Here is a 23177-nt window from a genome sequence, read left to right as displayed (position 1 = left end):
ATTTTGCTCAGGTAATAACCGTTAGCATAAGCACTAAAATCACATCATCATAACCATCATCATTATCATCATCTTCCCTGGTCCCAACACTCTCACAATCATAGTTAGACTCAGTAATAACACAATGGCATTCATATATTCACACAGTATTCAGGCAATTATTTGGACTGCCATCGTGCACAGCGGATCATTAAATGTAAGAGGTGTTCTTCCCACTCGTTTGCTTTCTTCCCTCCAGGTTTTTAAAACTGTACGATGTCTATACCCAATGTGTGTTTTCATCCTGCTCATTTTTTTCCCAACCATATCTTATTTCTATTCTTTTTTATCGCCCCCCGCCCCACATCCCCTCCGCACTCTCTTCTCTCCCCTTCGTAGTGATTGATGGAGTTAGGCAACAGAGCACAGAGCAACGTGTGGCCAACAGTCCAAGACAGCCTGCATCTGAGAGGGAAAGAGAGAGGTTGGTGTGGTGGCGGAGAAGGAGGAGGGTGGGGATTAAACGAAGAGAGAGGTAAAAGGGAGGGAAGGAAAGAGGAAGGGAACGGGAGTCTGAGTGAGAGAGTAGGGGAGGGAGGAAGAGGGAGAGTATGAGAGAGAGAGAGAGAGAGAGGGAGAGAGAGAGAGAGAGGGGAGCTCAGCTGAAAGCCACAGACTTAATTCTATGCATCATTAAGCAGTCTCACTCAATGCAACATCCCCTATACATCATCCACGCTCAGTAAACACAACGGTGACATTACATTAGCAACTGCAAATGAATTTTCTTTTTAGAAGGAAATTGAGAATACTCTCTTTCTCTCCCTCTCTTTTACCCTCTCTGGCGCTCGCAAAGCTTCAGCGTGGGCCATAAAAGGCAGGGAGATATAAACAAAATAAAAACACAAACAATATTTCCCTTTTCTCTACTGCCTCTGCCTCACACACACACACACACACACACACACACACACACTCAGTATGCCAGAGCAGAGATTTGTGCACAAATACACACCACCGTTCTGCTGTAATTTATTTATAATATGAAAGCAACATCATAAACATGAACATTTTATTTATACTGCTACAGGAAATATAGATTTTTATTTAAAGATAAGGTAACACTGAAAGTGTTTGTGTTGTGTACTGTGATATCTCTCAATTTGTTCTTAGTTTGTTAAACTGCATCTCGTCCTGGAGGTTGCACTTGCTGTTCAGCCTATAGTTATGATTTGTTTACTGCTGATTTACATTTACCTTATATCACTAAATTTACAAATTGCTGCACCTCATAAACTAGACAAATTGTTTTAAACATTCACACCAAGTAAAACTGAACCAAATGGGAAAACTTGCTAGTTTATCACACAATGAGTAAAAGATGTAATATTTTCAACATATGTGACAATCAAAATTCAATAAACTTACAAATACCTCAGGGTAGAAAATGTAATGCAAATGTTAGCTTAAATGATGTTAGCCTAAATGACCAAATACTATCAGTAAGGTCAATGTAGCTTTATAAGATACTTACTCTCACTTAAAGCTAACAACATAAATACAGTTAGCTAGTTTCTTTTGTTCAGGGGATTTCACTTGATTACATTGCTTTAAATAAGGATGTAAATTACGTCTACAGTACCTTTAACTGGAAATTTTGTCAGCATTAGCCCAGGGATGTGTTATAGCCTTTTGTTAGGTGATGTAAGCCTAATTGGATGTTTCTCTCTAACTCTAAATTAACTATTTATATATTACAACGTAGTTACTGGAGTCCAAGGGACTTCACCTGATCAAAATGCTTTTTGATAATGATGCAAACTTGCAAAAACTTTAAATGGTATGCCAGCATCAGCCTAATGTTAGCTTAACCAGATATTTTTCTATCTTCTTCCATTTCCTGCCATTCTAAATTAACAGAACAAATTCAGGCCTACATTTGGAAAAGCTTGTTTGGTAAGTTTAATCCTCTATATTCTTTGGCTGCTAAAAATTTGATTTTTGGCAGTACTATTTTTCAAAACAAGAGATTTACACATTATTTAAGTCTTTGCTTGTACTTTATATGGTGCAACTTAACTTAGTAGGTGAGACTGAAGATAGTTGTAACACATTTTACTTACAACTAAACACATTTTCTCTATCTACTTATTCCTTTTTGAAGCCTGTCAAGACACTTAGTGTGACCCAAAAAGGGGCATACTTATGCAATTACTTAACCTCAAGCTGTGCTAGAACGTACCCCAGTGGCGGGGTAAGTTGCAAAAAATGGACGCCCTTGTATTGAGCATAAAGAAAGTTGGGATATAGCTGAAAACATTAAAATTTGTAGTAGACAAATAACTGTACTTTGGTTCAAAATTTGAAAGCCCTAACACAAACATTCAGAGAGTTATAAATGCTGAGATAAAACAGTGTTACAATCATCCTCACTCACCCCTAATCACCAGGTTGAAACTAAGTATTAGCTAAGAATTTAAGAATGCACAAACAAATTAATATATTAATGAATACATGATTTAGCCCTATCCTGAGAGCCACACAAATGCCAGCATGCAGACACTCATAATTCACACACACATTTTAGCTGTAATGCCTGAGAACGTAAATTATCAAGCAAGTCAAATGAATAATTATGTTTTTATTGCACAAATTATGCCCTGTCCCCTAAACTAGCCAGTCTCTGAGGCCTGGGAAATCTATTAAGGCTGTGCTATAGATCATCCCATCCACTGTGGCGTGTATATAGATCGGTCGGCTCATTTGAGGAATATTGAATCGGTTACAGTAAAGTAAGCCCCTGGATTGAGTCAAATGTAAAAATCCATGCATGTGTGAGGAGCTGTCAGCGTGTGCTGTAATGACGGATGGTGCTGGGTCTCTGTTTCAGCGAGAGGTGATAAAAAGTGGTATTATGAGTGCCGGGGAGGGACAAGGGAGTGTGGGGGAGCGAAGACAGAGAAAAGAGAATTGGACCAGATCCGTCAAATGATAAGGGCAATCAGTCAATCTGGGAACGTTTCGGACGAAGGAAAGTGTTATTTCCTCCCAGTGCAGTTCGGAGTCAAGGGTCGGTGAGGGGTCAAGAGTATGACCTCTGACCTTGTGCTAGTGAAGAGGGACACACCAGTCAGTCAGTTATTGATTCATTGTTTTCACACTTTACCCATGTTATTATCTATTGGACATGATTGGTTTCCAATTGCAGTGATTTGCAGTGAAAGTACCTTAACACAGTGACAGGGACTTAATTAGCACGTAAAAATCATTTTTCTACCAAAGATATTCCCTTAGATATCTTCATCCACTCTTCAGACAGGCACTCAATATTGAGTTGTTTTGAGGAAATAGCCCAGACAAACAGTTTTATTTTTACAAAACGAGAAAGAAAACTGTGAAAAAATAGTCGCATAACATCCGCAGAGACATTTGTGACCACACAGCTTCACAAAACTTAATTTTCAAAATATTCAGTAAGTGATTTATTGGGATTTAAGAGCTTATAGGACACAAAAAGCTTGACTTTTTGGTTAAATTTTACACATAGGGATTGTATTGTTGTTGTTGGCTCACAATATCGGATTTATTATTATTCATGCAAAAATAATTAATGATAAAGATATTACTATTATTAGTGATATCTATAAAGAATTTAAAAAACATAATAATAATAATAATAATAATGCATTCAGTAAATGCATCTTTATCTTGGTTAATAGAGCATTTCGTCTCTTTTCTGGCAAATAAACTGAACTCAAAATATGAGTATAGGGAGATGGAGAAAGAGTCTGAAAGAAATGAGAATTATTCAAGAGGTGCTGAATTATTTCCCGATATTATCATATGTGTAGTATTAACATTACAACAACATTTCCTTTTTTAAATATTGTGGTTGTTGTCAATACTGGTATATAGTGACAACTAGGTTTGTACCAAACATTAACAGACCATCTTTGCCTTAAAGAAGTATTTGCTCAGAGCATCACGAATATTAGAGTGTAGCCTGTTTGAAAGCTAAAAAACAAATGAATACTGCAAAGATAAAAAAGATTTCATGAACTCCCAGATCTGATCAGATACCATAATAAATTATTAAAATGTACATGTTTGCTAAACCCCCAAAGTCCCACACCCAGATCCTTAGTGTGACTTTGTTGCTGCTCTACCTGCTGAATTAGCTAAATATTCTCCTAAAAACCCCCCATAATATTACCACACAACCTCATGCCTCAGCCTGACACCAGCTCTGCCTCTCTGCTTTCTGTCTCTGGGGCATCAAACAGATCCCTGGACCCCCTACCAGGCCGACCCCCACACGCTCTGAGACTGACCCGCTCCGAGGTGTGAACTTCTGTCCCCCAGCTGATAGAGCCTCACGATCATTTTTATAGTCCCCATCCCTGGCTGTTTATGACTCTGCAGTTTGATTATAGCAAAGAGGGCTTGGAGAGGTAAGAGCCCCGGAGAGGCACACACACATCAAAGGAGCTATGAGAGGAATGTGGACATTTGTTGTTTGTTTTATCATCTGGTACCAGCACTTATCTGCTTAATCATAAAGGATTGGCCCGGGAATGAGGCAGGAGGGACGCTGTGCTGGCCAAACAAACTATGCCCAACTCTATAATTCTTGCTGGAGGGATGGGCCAGGTTCATTTAGGTTTGCAGTTTACAAGGTACACGGGAGTTTAATTTGAAGAGAGAGCAGAAGAACACTTTAACATTACAAGTCCAAGCAGAGGATAAACTGTTGCGGTTACGGTAAAGATCCAGCTGGTACACTATTTGCTCTTCCCTTAACATTTTACAGTTAGATAATATGATCTCTATAATTGGGTTCAATAGGGGAGGAGCAATGTTAACAATAACATGATACATTTTTAATATGCTTGAATCAAGTACAGAGTTCCCATGCCTGATTAAGGCAGGGACTAACTATTTTCATTATTGATTAATCTGGTAATTGTTGTCTTGATTGATGGATTAATTGTATGGTAAGAAATGTCAAAAATTGTAGGAGAATGTCCCTTATAATTTGTCAGAGCCTCAGGTGATGTCTTTGTCAAGATAATTTTCCAAAACCAAAATCTATTACATTTACAATGAAATAAATGTAACAAATCCTCATATTTAATGAGATATAAAGTTATATTTCTTCCTTTTATTACAGACACATTATTTCCAGGACAGTTTTGTGATGGCACTTCGGCCTTTTCTTCACTGTTTATACATTTTGATCATGGTACATACATGTTCCTGTTAAAGGCATACTATGCAGGAATTATTACGGTTTGTAAACACAACTGTCAAACTTGGCCCCTCCTCCCTCACTCAAACGAAAGTGATAACAAATCCCAGACAGAAATATAGTCATGCGTTTCCCATCACTATATTCATATTTCTTCAGCGCTTTGTCTGCTAAAACACACAACAGGCCTCATAAAGTGCATATAAATATTTGCTTTGGTTGACCAACAGTCTCCAAATATGTATTTCCTTATGTCAGAAACTAAAAAGGACCTACGTAACTCTCCTCGCCACCCGAGCTTCAACACTGATGCATCCCGCACCGCTGCCGTAGCATCAGTGACTGAGCTGTAGTTACAGTGTGTGAGATACACAACACTTTAATTAAGTCACAGGATCTCACCCCCTCCTTTTTTCTCTCTCCGGCCCTGAGAGTCAATCAGACTCTCTGCCCTTCGTTTCCCCTGTGTGGGAGGCCGATGTGCTGGCCTGAGTAGCTGGGAAAGTCCCATGATTTATGGCCCTTTGCAGGCCTGACTGCCCCTCACCTCGCTGATGATAGAGCCAGAGGTAACGAGGACTGGTTGCTCCAATCCACTCTTCTATTTGCTAAATCCAATTTTATTCATTTGGGATTTAAAGGCACTTCACATCGTTTGCCATGTGATGCACATATTGGTTGATAAAATTGGAAAGATTTATCCGAGTACTTCTATGTGTAATTGGAAATATTTCTTACAGGTTGGGTGATAATCACAAGGATTAGATGTTAATGATTAAGCACTCCAAAGGGAAAGAGAGGGCATTTTATTCTCAGTCTCACATGGTAGACTTTCATTTCCTTATTCATTACTTTTTTTTCTTCTTTTGATGTATGCTCCATAGGGCCTTGTAAAAGTGTTGGATGCGTTTGCACGAGCAAATTGAAAGCAGCTTTAACTGAATAACATCAGGTACAAGAATCAGTTGCGGCTTAATATTTTACCTTGTGACTCTTTCACCTGGTCAAGTGTCCCACACTGCTGTATCAACAATATTCAAGTATTGCATTATAACACACACCCACATGAGCTCAAAGCCCATAGTGAATCATTATGAGGTCCATTTTGAGGTTTTCCGCACTTGTATCAGTCTCCATCGTAGGATCGAGCAACTCTGACATATTAAAATCAACCATACGTAAAGAGACGCACACGAACACACTCAACAGCAGCAGCAGGGCAGTAACTCAAGGCCAAAGGAGGAGGTTTATTTTTATCATGGGCAAAGGCGCCAAATCATGTTGGTATGAAGGGGGCTATATAAATGCAAATTGTATTGGAGAGCTATTAGTCCTGGAAAAGGTTTGTATGTAAATGCCCTATAGGACCACAGCGGAGCACTCGGCCAGTTCAGATTAGTGGGGTTTGTGGCAAATGTGCTGCAAAAGACAAAATAGAAAAATAGACAGAAAATGCAATTGCCTTGTGGTAAATCATGGTGAACAAGGTGAGGAGTTGAGTAATTGAATGGCCAAGGTGTTTCTGTATGCTTTATTGTGTATGCAAGAGAATACTGAGGTCTGTTTCCTGTGTGCAAGTGTTCGTGTTTTACGGTCATTTTGTTCATGATACAGATTTTTTTTCTGCAACCGAGCATAAACAGTGTGACTGTAAGCAGCTCTGCGAAAGCGTGAATGAGCAAAATGTTGAAGTATCACTATGAATTATTGCTGATTAATGCCTGCCTTGTTTATGGCCTTATAATATCTCAAAACTAGACTTTATGGTTGGCAATAGAGCATACTATAATGACTGGAGAAAAGATTGGTGATTATGAAATGAACAAATCAAATATGGCACAGGATGCCACATCATTCATGGAATTTAAAGGACTTAATAATTGGGCATTAGGGCTGTGAGGGACAACACTAGCGCAAGGCCGCCCTCTAGCTTTGAGTAGAGAGACTCACAGGCATACGACACCTATCAGTCATGAATCCACCACACAGAATACTGAATAATACTGACTTTTATTCAGATTTATTGCCTTCATACCTTGTATTAAAAGTACCACATTACAAAAGGAATTGTGTGCAGAACCAGCCTAACAGCCTAATATATACAGTATATACATTTCAACATATACAGAGTTAAAACTTAAACATCACTGTATTGACAACCTCTACTTAGTTTTTATACTGCCAAGTGAAGACAGAATGGCATAACCGTTGTATTAAAAAGAAAACATTTGGTCGCCTCTTTGTCTTGGACATAAAATGACTGCATAGGTCAAATTTAAAGTGCAATTGCAATTCTCCACAGATCTTGCTTCATGAATTATTTCTTCCGAATCGTAATATTTCTGCAAACCCAGGTCATGCCATCCTGGAAAGAAGCAGACAATGTTTTTGTGCTGTGAAAATGAGTGAGCCTCAGCTTCAAAATAGGTTTTCTGCAATATGACTGTAATAATTTCTGCCCCCTCATTACCAATAAAGTAAGTCAGGACATAAAGACAAAAATAACATATTTAAGATTATGATCAATTTAATGATTCACAATGAGTTGACTGGCGCTAGGGATAACATTTAAAAAATATTAGTGGCTAGTGAAGACACCATTATAAGAGGCTGAACTATTTGAATACACAATGCCTCTTTGGTCCTTCAAAACATGCTTATCTTTAATGTGGGCAGTATTATAAATAGTAGGGCAAAGTTGTGTTCTCAGCTTTAACATTTGACAGAGTCATACAGGAATTAACTGCAGAGTTCATGCTGGCTTGTCTTTTATCATGAACACAGGAAAATCAGTGAATATTTGCCAGTTAGTTACTCACCTGTACTCCCTCAGCAGTGACTGCTGAGCAGGCCTGCACCTGCCACATGCGATCCCGGATAGTGTGCAGACTGAGATTTTCTGCCAGCTCAGACGCTGGGGTGGCTGTCATCAGGTCCTGCTTGTTGGCAAAGATTAGAAGTGGAACAGCAGCAAGCTTTTCCTCCTCCAGCAACTCAGCCAGCTCCTGCCGGAACAGACACACAGGGTAGTCAGTAACATATGTGTACTGGCCGCATCAGAAAAACAAAATAATATTGACTTCTTGGCTTGAATTGCAGCCACACCACCTGAACATATGGTTTAAAATGAGTCTGCACTCCTACAGTAAGATTATTTTCCTCTGTGATTACACACTGTAGAAGGCAGCTGTATGGACTTCATAGAAGAGGAGAAGTGGGGACATTGACTGAAACAAAGCAAAGATATCAACTAGTTTCTGATCACAATGAAAACAAAACAAGTGCGGGTGTACAGCTGTTCATATTAACTGCAGTAGTGTAGAAACTATATGGGCACTTATTTGCAAAGAAGACCAATTCTATGTAATGTTGCTTTAAAGAAACTGGAATCTGTATCTCACCAGGCTCGTCTCTTCCAACCTTTTCCTGTCTGAGCTGTCAATCACATAGATCTGCAAACAACACAGTCATAGATGATCAAAAATGGTTCACATCTTTGAAATACTAGTTTGTTACAGGCAACTATTCTTCCAATGGCTATTGTAATAATTGGGTTATGTACACTAAACAAAACCTACCAGTACATCCGTGTTCTCAAAATAATTCCTCCAGTAGGGGCGGATCTTGCGTTGACCACCAATGTCCCAAACATTCAACTTGAAGCCAGATGACTGAACACTCTTTATGTTAAAGCCCTGTTGAAAAAAACATCCTTAATGCTTTATTTAACATATTAATTATGACTTTTTAAAAAATCTATTTCACTAGTAAATTAAGAAATGCATCCATGTGGGAAAATCTGTGATAAGCTTACATCTCCACAGTGTGTGACTCAGCTACTGGATGTGTGTAAGTGTGTGCATGTTTGTACTTGTGTGGGGGTGATGTGGCTGATATCTTCAGCCGCCAGCTGTTTCAGCAGAGTGGTCTTGCCAGCATTGTCCAAACCAAGCAACAGTAAGCGCACCTCCTGTTCTGGAGACTGCTTCAGCCTCCGCAGAATGGACAACAGCCCCTGCAGGCGGATCACAGAGCATGTTAGAGATGCTGAGCTTCAATGGGACAGCAGGTTCCTAGATTACATATCACAGGGAATCCTAGCACCAGTCATATGAGGCCAGCATGGGAGCTTTAACACTCACTCCACCTGAAGAACCATGTAGAGCGTGAGGACTTAGCTATTAGTGACCTACACATGTATCAGACCAAAAGCTCTCATTGGCCTAGATTGAGCATGTGCACAGTGTGGGTTGTGTGCAGAATGAGGTAAGGAAGGCTTTGGCTCAAGCCATTAACCTGCAGTGTGCTCTGTTAGGATGAAAATAATGTCACTGAACTCTGTGACCTAAAACATGTGCACTGATGTTCAAACAGCTTTTCTCTCAATCGACCTATGAACACATGTACACACAAGTAGTAATTTCAGCACATTTTATTGCAAATCTTTTTTTGAAAATGTCTCAAAACTCACTCCCCCACCCCTTTTTTCTTTTTCTTGATTTTGTAACATTGTAGATTGTGATTTGTCCAGTTTATTTTTTATATATTAGTCTCCTGTTATCTCTGTTTTCTTTGTCCTGTAAAACACTGTGTAACTACTATTTTAAAAGGTGATGTACAGTAATATGTGCTTGCTTGTCTGCACTAAAAGGAAGCCTGAACTGCTGAGAGTAAATTATCTCAAAATCACAATAAAATATTGTTAAAATTAAATCATTACAACTTGTATTGTCAGTGACAACCCAATTTATCATTACCGGTATCTTTATTAACCTTTTCTAGACAGCAACAACTAAACTGTGACATAAAAACTGGCTAATACGATATGTTCGATCCGAACCTCTGTAGCTATGTGTCCCATTCACTGCCGGGCAACAGTTTTCAGTGACGCACACTTAATAAAACAACAACTACCAATCAATAAAAATATCAAATAAAGTGTATCAAAGCAGCCACGGCTGGTAATAGAAATAACTCACCATGTTTTCCTCGGATGTTGGTGCTGGTACCGCGTGCTCAGACTGAGTGGATTAACGGCCAGGGGAACCATGACGTCTGCGTAAACAACGTGACAACCGGCATCTCTCGGCACGAGACCGAAAAAAACCTGAGGTCCAAAAAAGGAAGCACTAAAAATATTTGTATGACTTCCTTCATAAATCGCCACCCTGTTAAAATAATCGCCTAACTCATTTTTTCAAGTTTTGAAGGAAACACAAAAAACCTCACCAAAAGTGTAACATATTCATTTATTGATCATTTCACTCAAAAAGGATGTAACAAAGGATGGCGATTGGCATAGTAATAACACTGTGTGCAAATTATGTAACTTAAGAGGAATAAATGACTTAGGCATTTTTTTTAATATTCCTTTGTGACTTAAGCAAGATATGGTAACACTTTATTTTGAAGGTGTCTGCATAAGAGTCACACAAGCCTGTCAGAAACATGACATGACAAGTATCATGAGCATTAATGTTACTTCAAAGTGTCATTAATGTTCATGACACATCCCATGTCATGTTTATCACACACTTATGTCACTCTTATGTAGACACCTTAGAGTAAAGTGTTACCAATATTAGTGTCAACAATAAAACACTGATAAACAAAACTGATAACTAAACAATCTCCCGCTAGCTCTTCTTTGCTGGGTTCTTATCTGATGCCTATGAATGTGGCAAATTTTGTCAAAGAAGTGATGATCTTAAAGGGTTAAAATCACATGATCTGATCAACTGAGGATGTAGGCGATTTTACCATAGTTGGTCGGCGTCATGAGGAGATGATTTAGGCAAAAAACAACAACAATTTTGACAAAAAATGACTTTTAGGCGATTATTTTAACAGTGTGACGAAATACAGGAAGAATAAACTCACTCTGTACTCAGTATTGTTCTAAGCTATTTACTGTCAAATGTATTTCTTGTTTCAATATTTTCCTATTTAAAGCACTTTAAACACAAATGTTGATGCATGTTATTAATCACTTTATAACAATATTATTGTAAAAGCAATGATATATGTCAAAATGTATTAGTATTGTTCATGGTAGTATAATATATAGTGCAGTTTTATTTAAGGTATTTATTAATTTAAATTTAAAATAAAGGGTTGCTTTAAGAAAGGCACGATATACTTGAGAAAGAGAATATGAGCCCAAAAACATATTTGTATTACTTCATTGTGAATAGAGGAATAGAGGAAGAGGAATCTTACTTTGCAATTGATATTTGGTAAAATATTTTAACTTTTTTTTTTCTTATTGATTTTATATTTTATCACTTTATTATAATAATAAAGTATATAACAGTAATGATGGAAGCAAAATGTTACTAGGATTATTCGTGTTAGTATTATATATTCTGCAGTTGTATTTATTATTACATTCAATAAAGGGTTGATTTAAGAAAGGCATATTTGAGAAAGAGATAAAAGAAAATGTACCATGCAAAATATGACCCTTTACTTTTTTTCTTATATTTTAATCGCAGATTTTCACAAGTGATAATAAACTGTATTATTATAATAAGTATGGTGCAAGCAAAAAAAAATGCTGCTCCTAGCAAGGGATAACCTCACCCTGCAATTAAAAACAATTATTGACATTCATTTTCCAGTTTTGAAGAATGCCTTTACATTGATACATATATAAATAAAGTTATTACTGTAAATAAAACATGCTCAGTGTATTTTCAATAAATAGATAGACTCCAGAGGGTTAAAACAACAAGAGGGAGAATAAGATTGAACTTGAACTTACATTGTTTGAAGTCCTTTGGTGAAATCATTATGTTTTCACACAGCACCCCCTAGAGTTCAGCAGTCGACTCGGTTTCATGTTACTACTAGTGCTGTTTGTTTCAGAGTCAAGGAACAACAAAAACATGTCCGATAGGCTGAAGCGTTAACCAGCAACAGCCACCTTCAGTCACATCAACAAGTCGTCGAGTGGACCGACTGCTATATGATTCCCGTCGTGTTAACGGCCGAAAACCCAGAAAGATGCCGCAGAAAGCACTGGGATCCATTGTAGGTCTTCTTTGTACCGGGACCTGTCTGGTGCAGGTAAGCCTTCGCTGGCGCTCACAGTTTCGGCTGACGCTCCCAGGCGAGGCCGCTGCTCCTGGGGTGGATGAAGGCCTCTGCCGATCCTTTTTGTCTCCTCCACAAAGGAAACAGGGCACGGTTCGCTACTGTATGACGTCAGTTAGTCAAAGTTTTCATATATTTCGACAGTTAACTTAGTAAGATATATTGGTTATCACTCGAAGATACATGGATATGTTTAATTACAGTATTTTTTTACAATTTGAACCAAAGGTATCAAGATTAACGTTAGCCGTTGCTAACTGGTACCCGGCAAATTGTCTATGTGTTTATTCATAGTTGTTGATATAAGCTAAGGCTAACTAGCGCTAGCTGGACAGGTCAGTCAGCCCGGGGTTGTCCAGCTTGCTCCCCTGATAAGGCCGCTTTTTATCTTTAGATAACGATATGTACACTCACAGTGCTACTAAAGCAATTTAGCATTTTATCTGACGTACGTTACGTTAGCTGCACTGTTTTATTGCTACAGGTTGCTCTCAAACCCTCTTTAAATTACTAACAATGTTGTAATAATTAATGAACACTGATTTTCATATGGACCTTATTACGGTACAATATTTCTTTCTTTTTTAAATGTACTATACTTGGCAATGTGCAATAATTTGTGCAATAAATTGTCCTTCAACGTGCAATATATTTATGAACACTGCATAGCATCATATCTGCTTCTGGCAAATCGAATTGAAGACTGTGCACCTTACCTCCCTTTCTTGCCTATGCTTACATTATATCGTATATATTATTCTTTACATTTACTTGCCCATGTATTTTTATGTTTATATTGTATATTTTTATATTTTATATATATTTTATTTATTGTTGCAATGCTTTTTGGAGTCAGCTCTCAAATCTCATTGTGCATGTGTATACAATAAAGGCATTCTATTCTATGATTGCACTGTACCATTTGCAACATTAAACAGTGACTCCTGACATTACCTAGGTAACGTTTTAATACCAGTGTACTTAGGTGTCACAAACCAGGAAATTAGCACAGAAATGTGCAAACACAACACATGATAAAGGCTAAACAGATCCCAGACCTTGCTATGCAGTTTCTTGTTGACTTGTGTGACTGTGTATTGACTCTCGCTTTGTGTCATGTGTCTTGTGTGTATTAAAGGGAAAGGAGTTCTGTTTCGGGGTTAACAATGAGCAGTATCGATGTGAGATGGGGTACTGCTGTGGAGAAACAGAGTGCTGCACCTACTACTACGAGCTCTGGTGTAAGTTGATATTCATTTTCATTTTCGTTTTTCAATTCCTTATTCTCATAAATCACACGATGTTTCTTTGTATCCCACCCCTGCTGTCCATTAAGTAAAGCTTTTCTAGAGATTTAACTCTATCAAGATTTGTGTTGATTTGTTTAATGAATGTTATGTCATCATCACATTAGTTTCACTGTAATAACAAGTAAAACAACTAGCCTGCAATATAAGACTGATTTAATATTATATTTAGAGCAAAAATGCCCATTGACTCATTGCTTTTGCTTTGTTTTGAGCCTCTACTTGATCATTTCATTACATTGTATCTATGCTCCCTCATAGGGTTCTGGTTGGTGTGGACCCTGATCATCATGCTTAGCTGCTGCTGTGCCTACCGACACCGGAGGGTTAAGATGCGTCTTCAGCAGGAGCAACGTCAACGTGAAATCAGCCTCATGGCCTACCAGGGAGCCTCCAGTTCCTTCATATCCCCTCCACCGCTCAATCTAAGTGAGTAGTCTTTATGTGTGTGCTATGGGGACAGTAAAAATACCTTCTAGAAATTAACATTTTTACCATAAGGTGAAGAGGAGACTCTCAGAATAAAATCTCTATGTTGAATACATATTAGAAACTGCTGACATCCTACAGGCTTCATGTTAGCAGATTGTATGCAAATTTTTATTCAGTCAGGACTCTGCTCTCTTCACCACCACCACCACAGTACAATACAATGTCCACATTACAGCGACAACTCTGGCAGTCTTAATCACTCAGATATCCATGACAGCTGAACTCTCCTTGAGCAGCTGTTCTCTCCTCTTCCTGAATGGAACAGCTACCTTTAACTGAGAGAAAGTCATAACCTCAGAATTGGAGGTGCTGATCCTCATCCCGATTTTGTCACACTCAGCTGCAAATTGCCTGAGTGTATATTGGAGATCATAGTCTCACATTGTCAGAAGGGCATCAGACAGCAGAGATGCCACCCTAATGTCAGTGGTCATTCCGGACCTGGGCTGAAAGTTGATATCGTGTCCACTAATATCACAAACAGGAGTGGGACATGGTGGACACTTGTCAAGAGTCCAAGACCCACGACAAAAAATGTTTGACCTGATGTCAACAATGTGAACACAACTCTAACTTTGAGCATACACAGACAGTGACTCACCCGGAGACCCTGCTAACGTATATTCCAGTAACCATTACCAATGAATATCATTAGAAACATGGTAATATATGTTTTTAGCATTTTTTTAAAGGCATGCCTTCCAGCATTACAGCTTTAAAACTATAACCATAACACATCTGATGACATGTTAAACCATGAGTGTGAGGTGCTATTTTATTTAAAAAAGTATTCCAATGAGTGAACTTCAAATATGGGAAAGTTGATCTTCAGCAGGCCCACAAAAATGTAGCCTTATAATATTAGATTAGACGTTATTGAACCAGTTGCATAACCTCTACCCATCTCTTCTACTCTTATAATGTCCGAAGTAGCCAACAAATGAAGGAACGTCATTTACAAGATACATTTACCTAATGCACTTTCTTAGGGAGGCCTAACAGTGGTTGTTGTAACTGTCGGTCCTTCAATTTTTTGGTCAACATTTGAGTGCAGTATCACTACTGTAGTTGCAAGTGTTTATTGGACCATCGGTGAAATGTTCCAAGAGTTATGAGCGTGGATGTAGAGCTGCAACTATTTCCTGTAACCTGAGTTGACCTATTCATATTGTGTGCTTTGTCCAACCAGCTAAATGCCTTCGCTGCTTGATCATGGCAAAATCATCATCGCAATTATTATGGACAATGTAGAAAAAATTAGAATATAATAAACAATATATTAATAAATATACATTTGCATAAATAATGTAGCAATTATCAAAATCAATAGAATCAACTATGTTGCAATGTTGGTGCAACTTCAAAAACTCCTGAAAACTTCTAAACATATTAGGGATGGGAATAATTATCACTGATCGATTAATGGTCGTTAAGAATTTGGTCGATCACGTGGCATTTTTAATCGATCTGTGTATTTTTTAATTTGATCTATGACTGCGTATCAGTACTCACTGAACTGAAACACGACCTAGCGTTCAGTTCTTCAGCCGTATGTCAATAAGCCAATGAGCTGAGAATTTAGTGGGATAAAGCTACAGTTTGCAAACTGAAAGGTTGCAATAACAATTATAAAATACACAGAAATACAAGATTATTCATTTGAGCAAAACTAGCTTACTGTATCATACCTTGCGGGCATGAATTACTCAGTTTAATTTCATCCAAAACTTATTTAAACACAAAACATATTTAAATATGCAAGATTGCTGTGACAACTAACTTCATGCCTCTTCAGGGGCTAAAACATAAAACATTGAACTCCTTGACATTATCTTTACAGTAAAATCTCAGTTGAGTTAGTTTTACGATTGACAGGATCAAGTCTCTTTTCGTCCTTTCTAAATTAAAGCGTCTGTTATCAAAACAGGCCCTTGCATAGGACTGTATATATATATATATATATATATATATATATATCTTTTATTTTGTCCATGTATGCATGCAGGGATTAATCGAGTGATCATTAACATTATAGATAATCGAGTTGGCAGGTTTCTTCCAAACACCCATCCCTAAAACATATATTTAACATATAAAAAATAAATTGGAACAAGATAAAATAAAGGTAAATATGTTGAAGTGCACTACCATAACCTACTGAAAACTCCTAAATGTATATTTAACATTTTGATAATCTATATTCAACATATTCCTGTCAGAAATGTAAACAAATAATTGTTGCAGCTCTACATGAACACAGCTGTCTTTATATGGATTATTGTTTAAAAGCTAACACTATTTGTATATTCTGACATTCAGGGTTTTGGAACGACTGTAAGCTTCCTGACTATGAGGAGGTGGTAGGTCACCCCCCGACACCACCTCCTCCATATTCTGAAAACCCCCCTGAGACTACTCCATCAGCCGCTCCACTAGTGAGCCAGCCAGACGACACTGTGCCACAACCCCTCCCTGAGGTAGACCCGAGGGTGGACAGTCAGGCCTCAGGCTCATCATCGAACCAGGAAGCAGCGGCGATGTCGGTCCAAGCACAATGTCTGGCAGAGGAGAACGTGGAGGCTTCACTGATGGCTGCGGCGGAGGACGAGGAGGACGAGGAGGATGAGGAGCTCGTCACCCGGCGTCGCCATGTCACCGGCGACTCAGGGATTGAGGTGTGCGTTTGCCAGCTGGACGTAGATGAGGGCTCAGGTCTCGAGGAGGATAGCGACGAGGAGCACCGCATGTGCAAGGTCACCGGTCAGGACTGCTGCTCCGGACGCCAGCAGCAGACCTTCAGACAGAAAGAGCACACCTCTGAGCTGCCCAGCCAGACCGCCAGCACCAGCACTGGAGACCACATGGTGTGATCATCAGCATTACTAACCAGCCAACCAGCGCGGCTTTGTGCTTCACACAGGGTGAAACAAGATATCTGTTGCCATCATCATCACAACAGAGACTGTTTGTGTTTTATTTCTCTGAACTAACACACAGACATGATGCTAAGATGATGATGATAACTAATCCTGAATGGCTCCTGATTAGGAAAGATGAATAACACATCGTGTGGACAGACTCCTTTTTTCTTTGCTTTGCTTTTCTTTAGGGGGGAAACCAGCAAACCCATGTTTATGCTACATTTGGTATGTTTTTTCTTCTTCTGTTAAATAAGAGAGCGTCATTGGGTAGTGAGAAGGCAGCCATTGATTGTGACTGAAACCAGAATTGACCGTTTTTTCCTTGCTCCTACCCTCTCCTTGAGCACTGCCATCATGTTTCCTTTTCTGTCTCACCACTTTACTTGGTCGGGACATTTCCGACCATCCTTCCATCTGACATTTTACCTCCGGTGGGGTGGTCAGCCTAGGAGCATACCGACACGGTCAACAACATTTCTCCCCTAACCCCGTTATGACTCTGCAGCGGAGGAGTGAAAAAAAACAAACCTCTTGAAAACTGGATAAATTGACAGGAGCACACATTTCGTTTTACCCCAAAGCCGTGTGTGTGTGTGAAAGTTTATGTGTGTGCTGTGAAATGTAGGGCACAGCTGCATGATGATGTCAGCTCTGAGGTCATGGCAACCAGCGTCTGGTGTGAAGTCTATGGGACGTTTTGCATCTAGAGTGGGGGAGATTATATGCCCACGAACAGCAGAGGAGAGAGACAAGAAGGAGTTGAGTTTGTTGTTTTGTCTCTGGGTATTAAATGTCAAACACCCCACCAGACCTTTGTTCCTTTTTGATATCCATACTGTGGTCACAAATTAGCATGACTGTAGGTAAGGAGTGACCAGCTTTTTATGATTTACTGATTGTGTGAATCTCCCCACGTTTCTGACTGCATTAAATTCATAGAAATAGCCAAGAGGGCTATGCCACCAATTTGTAATCAATAAAAAGCCTTTTGGTGGCTCTGTGTTTTATTTACTGTCTTAAGTCAGAGTGAGTAGTGGCAGCATTTTGCTCCTTCTAAACATATATAGTTTGGATGTTCATAACGAAGGATGTACTTGCTTTTTGAAAACAAAAAACATAACCAGCTATGCTTCAGTAAATACTGTGGGTATCACCATTAATTGCAACAAAGCTCCTGACGGGGGCTGCTAGAGTGTGTACTAGTGAGTGGATGTTATAGTGCAGTAGGGAAGGGTTGTATGTTGTATATCTTTAAAGTGCTGGTTGTAATACTTGTTCAGCACTGAGTCGGATTAACTATTAAAAGCACTGGTATTTTGCATGAGGCATGACTTTCTGTGTTTATATTTGAGTTCATTAGCATTTTATAGCTACTTGCTTTGCTCATCTGTTAGTCAGAATGATAGTGGGCTACAGTGGCTACACAACTGTGTACCCAGATGTCGGGGTAAAAAAATGGACTAAAGTTCACATGCCCCGGATCCAGTTTCATTGTGGTGTTATGATTGGGCGAGCCATGCTATGCTGTTTTGCAGTGGTGGTAGCTTGTCAGCTGGTGTTGTGTGGCCCCTGTAGCTCTTGGCAGTGTGAGGGATTTGCAGTGGTATTTTCCGTTGGCAGCAGAGGGGGAGGGGGTACATTAGCAATTTGAGGTGGATGCAGGCTCTGTGCAGTGTTGGCAAAGCTGCAGAATATATTTTGATTAAATGCATGCTTCTATGCGTTGCATGCTGCTTCGATATACTGTACAGTTTGTATTCAAAGCATAGCAGTCAAACTGGTTGTTGTCAGATAGAAAAACCGTCGCAAAATGAATTTATGATTTGTTGCAAGATAAAAGTCTGTGCAAGACAAACAGTTACTAATAAGTGAGTAAATGTTTCATTAAGAATTTAGTTTAGAACAACTTTTTCTTTTGTCTGCTCTGATACTGCGTGAAAAAATGGGCACAGTGTAAAGACTCAGGTCAGTCATTCTGCTTCACACATGCTCACAAAGTACTGCTCCTTATCATCTTCCATTCTGTTTAAGATGATTCCATGAAAAGTAAAAATGTCCTAGATACAGTATCTTGTCTACATTAGCAGTTTAAACTTGTAGTTGTCACGTCCCAGTTAATCATTTCCAGCTGGTTAAGTGGGGAGTAAATGCTCACATTTCATACTTGCCAGATTTATTTATTCAGGCATTGGAATTAATTGGCATGTCCCTTTTTTTTCAGCAGATATTTTACTCTGACAGGGACACATTCTTGGGCTCCTAAAGATATACTATGCAGGAATTGCTATATTTCACTCTTATATATTGTAGATTTCAAAGGCTGATGCCCAGAAACTTCATAAACCCAGCAAATTGAACAGAAAAGTGAAAGTACAGGCAGAGGGTCATGTCTCTGAAGATAAAGACACCGCCACACACTTTTCGTGGGTTGCACGTGATGATGTAAAGGGATTATATATCTATACATTGTGTTTTAGAGGAAAATCCTGCATAGTATATCTTTAACAAGACGTGACACTGGGTTCTGCATATACATTTTTATAATTGTTGGGCCAATGAAAGTATTTCCTCCAACAAGCAACAGCCTAGAGCTCATCACTGGCTGTGGTTGAGTTTCTACCATATGAGCTACAATACATACTGCTGTGGCTAACATGTAGGAAAGCAATACAAGAGGTCTGGTGCACCAAAAATATCAACACAGAGTGAAACAAAATGAACGCATGGCTTTCTAAAGCTTGAATTGAAAGATTAAGCTTCATGATCATTAAATAGGCCTAATCAAACATGCTGCTGAAAGCTTTGCAGTGCTTGTGTTGCATAATCGAGCAGGTGCTTAAAAACAAAGCCAAACCAACATGACGACGACCTTTTCATACGAGCTGTTACACTGTGAGCATGACTGCACACCCATTAGCAGAAGTAATAAAGGCATTTTTTTGACCAACACACCTCAAGCTGCCTTGCTGCTTCTAGAGAGCAAATGTCTTGATTATGGAGCTGCACAATAAAACATAGCCTCTGTGTGCGAAAACAGACACGCTACTGCTGCCTTATTAGAGTACGTGGTAGTTTCTTTTGAATGGTCATAGTTGTGTCGTTCCTAGCATGACTGCGTCAGAGCAGAGGAGTGCTCTTGTATCGATAGATAATGGCATCTGTTCCGAGAATGTGCGCTTGCTTTATGAGAAGAGGATGTGGTTGCAAAACATTGAAAACCACACGATTTCCACTGTCACGTTCTGTAGAGTTGTACTTGCATTGGTTTTGTATCTGAGGGCTGGTTGTGTTGAATTTAAAAGACTGTGTGTGGAGTTAGTTGTGGCACTGATGGAATTAGTCAAGACCAGATTTTTGAGTTTGTGCTCATTCTGTTTTGTTGTTTTTGTTCCTCGGATCTGGTCGCAATTAGTTTGTGATATTAACAAGCTCGAAAGCATGAGGACAAAATATTCTTTTTGTTCTGTGGTTTTGTTGTGATTCATCCTATTTGTGTTTGGAGGACAAAGATGAACTCCAAGAGATTGCTTTGTAACCTTGCTAAGGTGCATATTTACTTCTTTGTATACATATGTAGACAAAATAATAGGTGGGGTGGGGGGGTGAGGAATGAGGGGAAGGGTAGGGGTTCTTTTGTGCATGAGTGAACTGGAGGTCCATAGGTTTCCCATTGCCAAACAACTACTATGTCTCCCAGGTTTTCACATGTTTACCGAGATTAAGGGCTATTATCAGTCATCAATAGTGGACAAACATCCATCCATCCATTTCACTGAGTGATTCTGTTGTCCTCTGTGCTGTTCACTTAAAGCCACAGTTGCCGAGATCCACACTCTGAACATGTTTAGCGTTTGGATGTTCTTTTAATGTTGTGGTGGAGCTCATATTTAACAATAGCTGATTGTATATGACCATTAATGTTTGTTTTAGAGGCTTTAACTTTGCCTTTTTGTTTTGTCAACGGAGGTGCGTGATGCGACATCCCTTCACCCCCCTCCTTTCCCCCCCAGCGACCCAAAACCCATATGAGAACTTATGTAACTAGCTGCATGTGTGGTTGTGACAGGAGTTTTTTTTTTATTCTGTGGACAGTGATTCCACCCTCCACCAGACAGAAACTGTAGCCAACAGCTCTGCATGTGGACCCTCGGAGGGTCCTCGGAGGCATAAGTGTCGACAAAAGAGCTGCAATGATTATTCCATTGACAGAAAAATAAACTATTTTGATAATCAATTAATCATTTAAGTTTTTTTGTGCAAAAAAAAATGCAGAAAATATGTCTTTTCCTAGTTGTCTCTGTTTTTTATTATAGTAAACTGAATATCTTTGGCTCTGAGCTAACAATACACCAACCTTGAGCTCGTTGGCAGATGAATCAGTAATGAAAATAATCTTTAGTTGCAGCCCTAGTCGACAGATAATCTACCAAAGTTGCTGCCATTTCCGTGCTACACAGATCATCACTGTTTTCACTTATGTGTGTGAGTGGTTGTCAGAAGATTTGGTTCCTCAGGGTTATCTTTAACAAGCAGTGCTAGAATTTTAAATTAACACATGTTTTGACCCACCAGTCTCATAAAGCCAAAGCAGTTCTTTCATGATAATTGTTTCCCCATTGTTGTCTCATGTTACTTGTGCATCACGCATCTCTGTCGTTTATCGTACTTTACTCAAACTAGGCTATGCAAAAACATAAACCTACTGTTATATGCTGCGACCCCTTTCTCACTTTCTCTGTCATTTGTCTGTGGGCACCAGTACAAGCAATATAACTCTGAGTACTTGTGGCACTGCACTGTACTGTAATCTACATTGATTGGTGTGTGTACATGTATTTGTTTCAGAAAACGTGTAAAAAAAAAAAAAAACAACAACTTGTAATGCTACTGCAATGATGTGGTTAGTATGTATGCTTCAGTGTCGTCTGAGGGGCTGGAGTTAAAAAGCCATTCTAGTTTATATATTTTCTCCTCTTTTTGGCTTTTTCCTGCCTGCCTCCTCAACCACTAACACCTTCTACTCCTGATTTATGGATAAACCACATTATTAAGATGTTTTAAGCTGGAAGAAAAAGTTGAATATATAGTTTTTGTTGCATTATTTCATGTTTGATATCTTTAATCTGTTTGCCACTTTTCCATCCCTCGTTTTTGTTGCACTAATTCGATGTGTTGGTTTTCTCAGTTGAAGCAAAAGTTGTCTTTTTCCATCACTGAGTGTTGCCTTTAATCCTCGGTTATTAGTACAACACCATCCGTTTCAAAACTTTTATATATTATACAGATGAAAGACCTCAACATGGAACACAGTCGGCTTGCATTAAACACATTAGGCTGAAACAGGAACACTCTGAACTGATCGGTGTCATTGTTTCTGTCAAACAACTTGTAAACAGAACTTTGTTCTCAACCATAGATAATACCAAACAGATGCAGGTGCCATGGTTGAGCTATGTGGATTTATTTTTCTTTTTTTTGGCCAAAATGTGAAACATTCAAGTTTGAGAAGGAAGCAGGCATCTATTAACACAAAACAGACTATTTCTGCAACAAGCCAAAATGAGTAAAGTAAAAAAATAAAATGAAATAAAAAATAAAGCACTGAATAACAGATAACAAAATGCTTTGGTTTTAGTAAGAAGTCTGCTGTGTGCTTGTTGGGTCATCATTTGTATTTTATTTTTTTAATAAAACAAAGATTGGCACTCAACTGATCGACTCTTGCCATTTCTTGACTCAAAATCCATTGATTTCATCCATTTCACCTCAAAAAGCCTTTTCAGGGTGCTGGTATGTTCTTGTAAACATGTTTAAAGCTTGAAAACAACTTGCCTTGAGTGCTTGAAGAGTGTAGAAATGGGGCTCCACACTAACATATGACAAAGCTGAGCTGTTGATCACACGGCTGCATGAGACACCTCAGGCAGTTTGTCTGAATTATTGATGTCGTCCAAAAGTTAGAATAGAGTTGCCCACACACATTAAAGCTTAAGATGAGACACTGCAGGTAAATATAATTCCCCAGTTCATTACTTACATTAAGACGACAAATGAGGTATTATCTAACGTTAACTTTGGGTAAATTTAGAGGAAATCTACAGATGCAAAAAGACAAAGCAATAGCCCAAAATCTCA

At 38.9% G+C, this 23177-nt stretch overlaps 2 protein-coding genes across 2 annotated transcripts; one reads left to right on the top strand and one right to left on the bottom strand.

The window, feature by feature from the left end:
* Positions 1 to 7218: 7218 nt before the first annotated feature.
* LOC131992096 (ADP-ribosylation factor-like protein 3) lies at positions 7219 to 12094 on the bottom strand. The gene is made up of 7 exons (XM_059357493.1): positions 11991 to 12094; positions 10207 to 10334; positions 9099 to 9242; positions 8806 to 8922; positions 8629 to 8679; positions 8047 to 8232; positions 7219 to 7592 (listed from the first exon to the last, which is right to left on the bottom strand). Exons 2-7 carry the CDS (start codon positions 10207 to 10209, stop codon positions 7545 to 7547), a joined length of 549 nt encoding a protein of 182 aa, XP_059213476.1. The 5' UTR covers positions 10210 to 10334; positions 11991 to 12094; the 3' UTR covers positions 7219 to 7544.
* wbp1 (WW domain binding protein 1) lies at positions 12081 to 22752 on the top strand. The gene is made up of 4 exons (XM_059357492.1): positions 12081 to 12295; positions 13461 to 13563; positions 13891 to 14058; positions 16441 to 22752. Exons 1-4 carry the CDS (start codon positions 12233 to 12235, stop codon positions 16989 to 16991), a joined length of 885 nt encoding a protein of 294 aa, XP_059213475.1. The 5' UTR covers positions 12081 to 12232; the 3' UTR covers positions 16992 to 22752.
* Positions 22753 to 23177: the final 425 nt, after the last annotated feature.

Source organism: Centropristis striata, chromosome 19, assembly GCF_030273125.1.
Source record: "Centropristis striata isolate RG_2023a ecotype Rhode Island chromosome 19, C.striata_1.0, whole genome shotgun sequence".
In the NCBI taxonomy this organism is placed as follows: domain Eukaryota; kingdom Metazoa; phylum Chordata; class Actinopteri; order Perciformes; family Serranidae; genus Centropristis; species Centropristis striata.
Note: the sequence above shows the minus strand (reverse complement) of the source record. Positions and strands in the feature narration are given on the sequence as shown.

Coding starts and splice junctions, on each gene's coding strand:
- LOC131992096 (XM_059357493.1), bottom strand. Junction 8,923..9,098: donor GCCACATCACCCCCACACAA/GTACAAACATGC, acceptor TTTTTTCAACAG/GGCTTTAACATAAAGAGTGT. Junction 7,593..8,046: donor TCACTGCTGAGGGAGTACAG/GTGAGTAACTAA, acceptor GCTTCTTTCCAG/GATGGCATGACCTGGGTTTG.
- wbp1 (XM_059357492.1), top strand. CDS start 12,233: ATGCCGCAGAAAGCACTGGGATCCATTGTAGGTCTTCTTTGTACCGGG. Junction 12,296..13,460: donor CCGGGACCTGTCTGGTGCAG/GTAAGCCTTCGC, acceptor TGTGTATTAAAG/GGAAAGGAGTTCTGTTTCGG. Junction 14,059..16,440: donor CCCTCCACCGCTCAATCTAA/GTGAGTAGTCTT, acceptor TCTGACATTCAG/GGTTTTGGAACGACTGTAAG.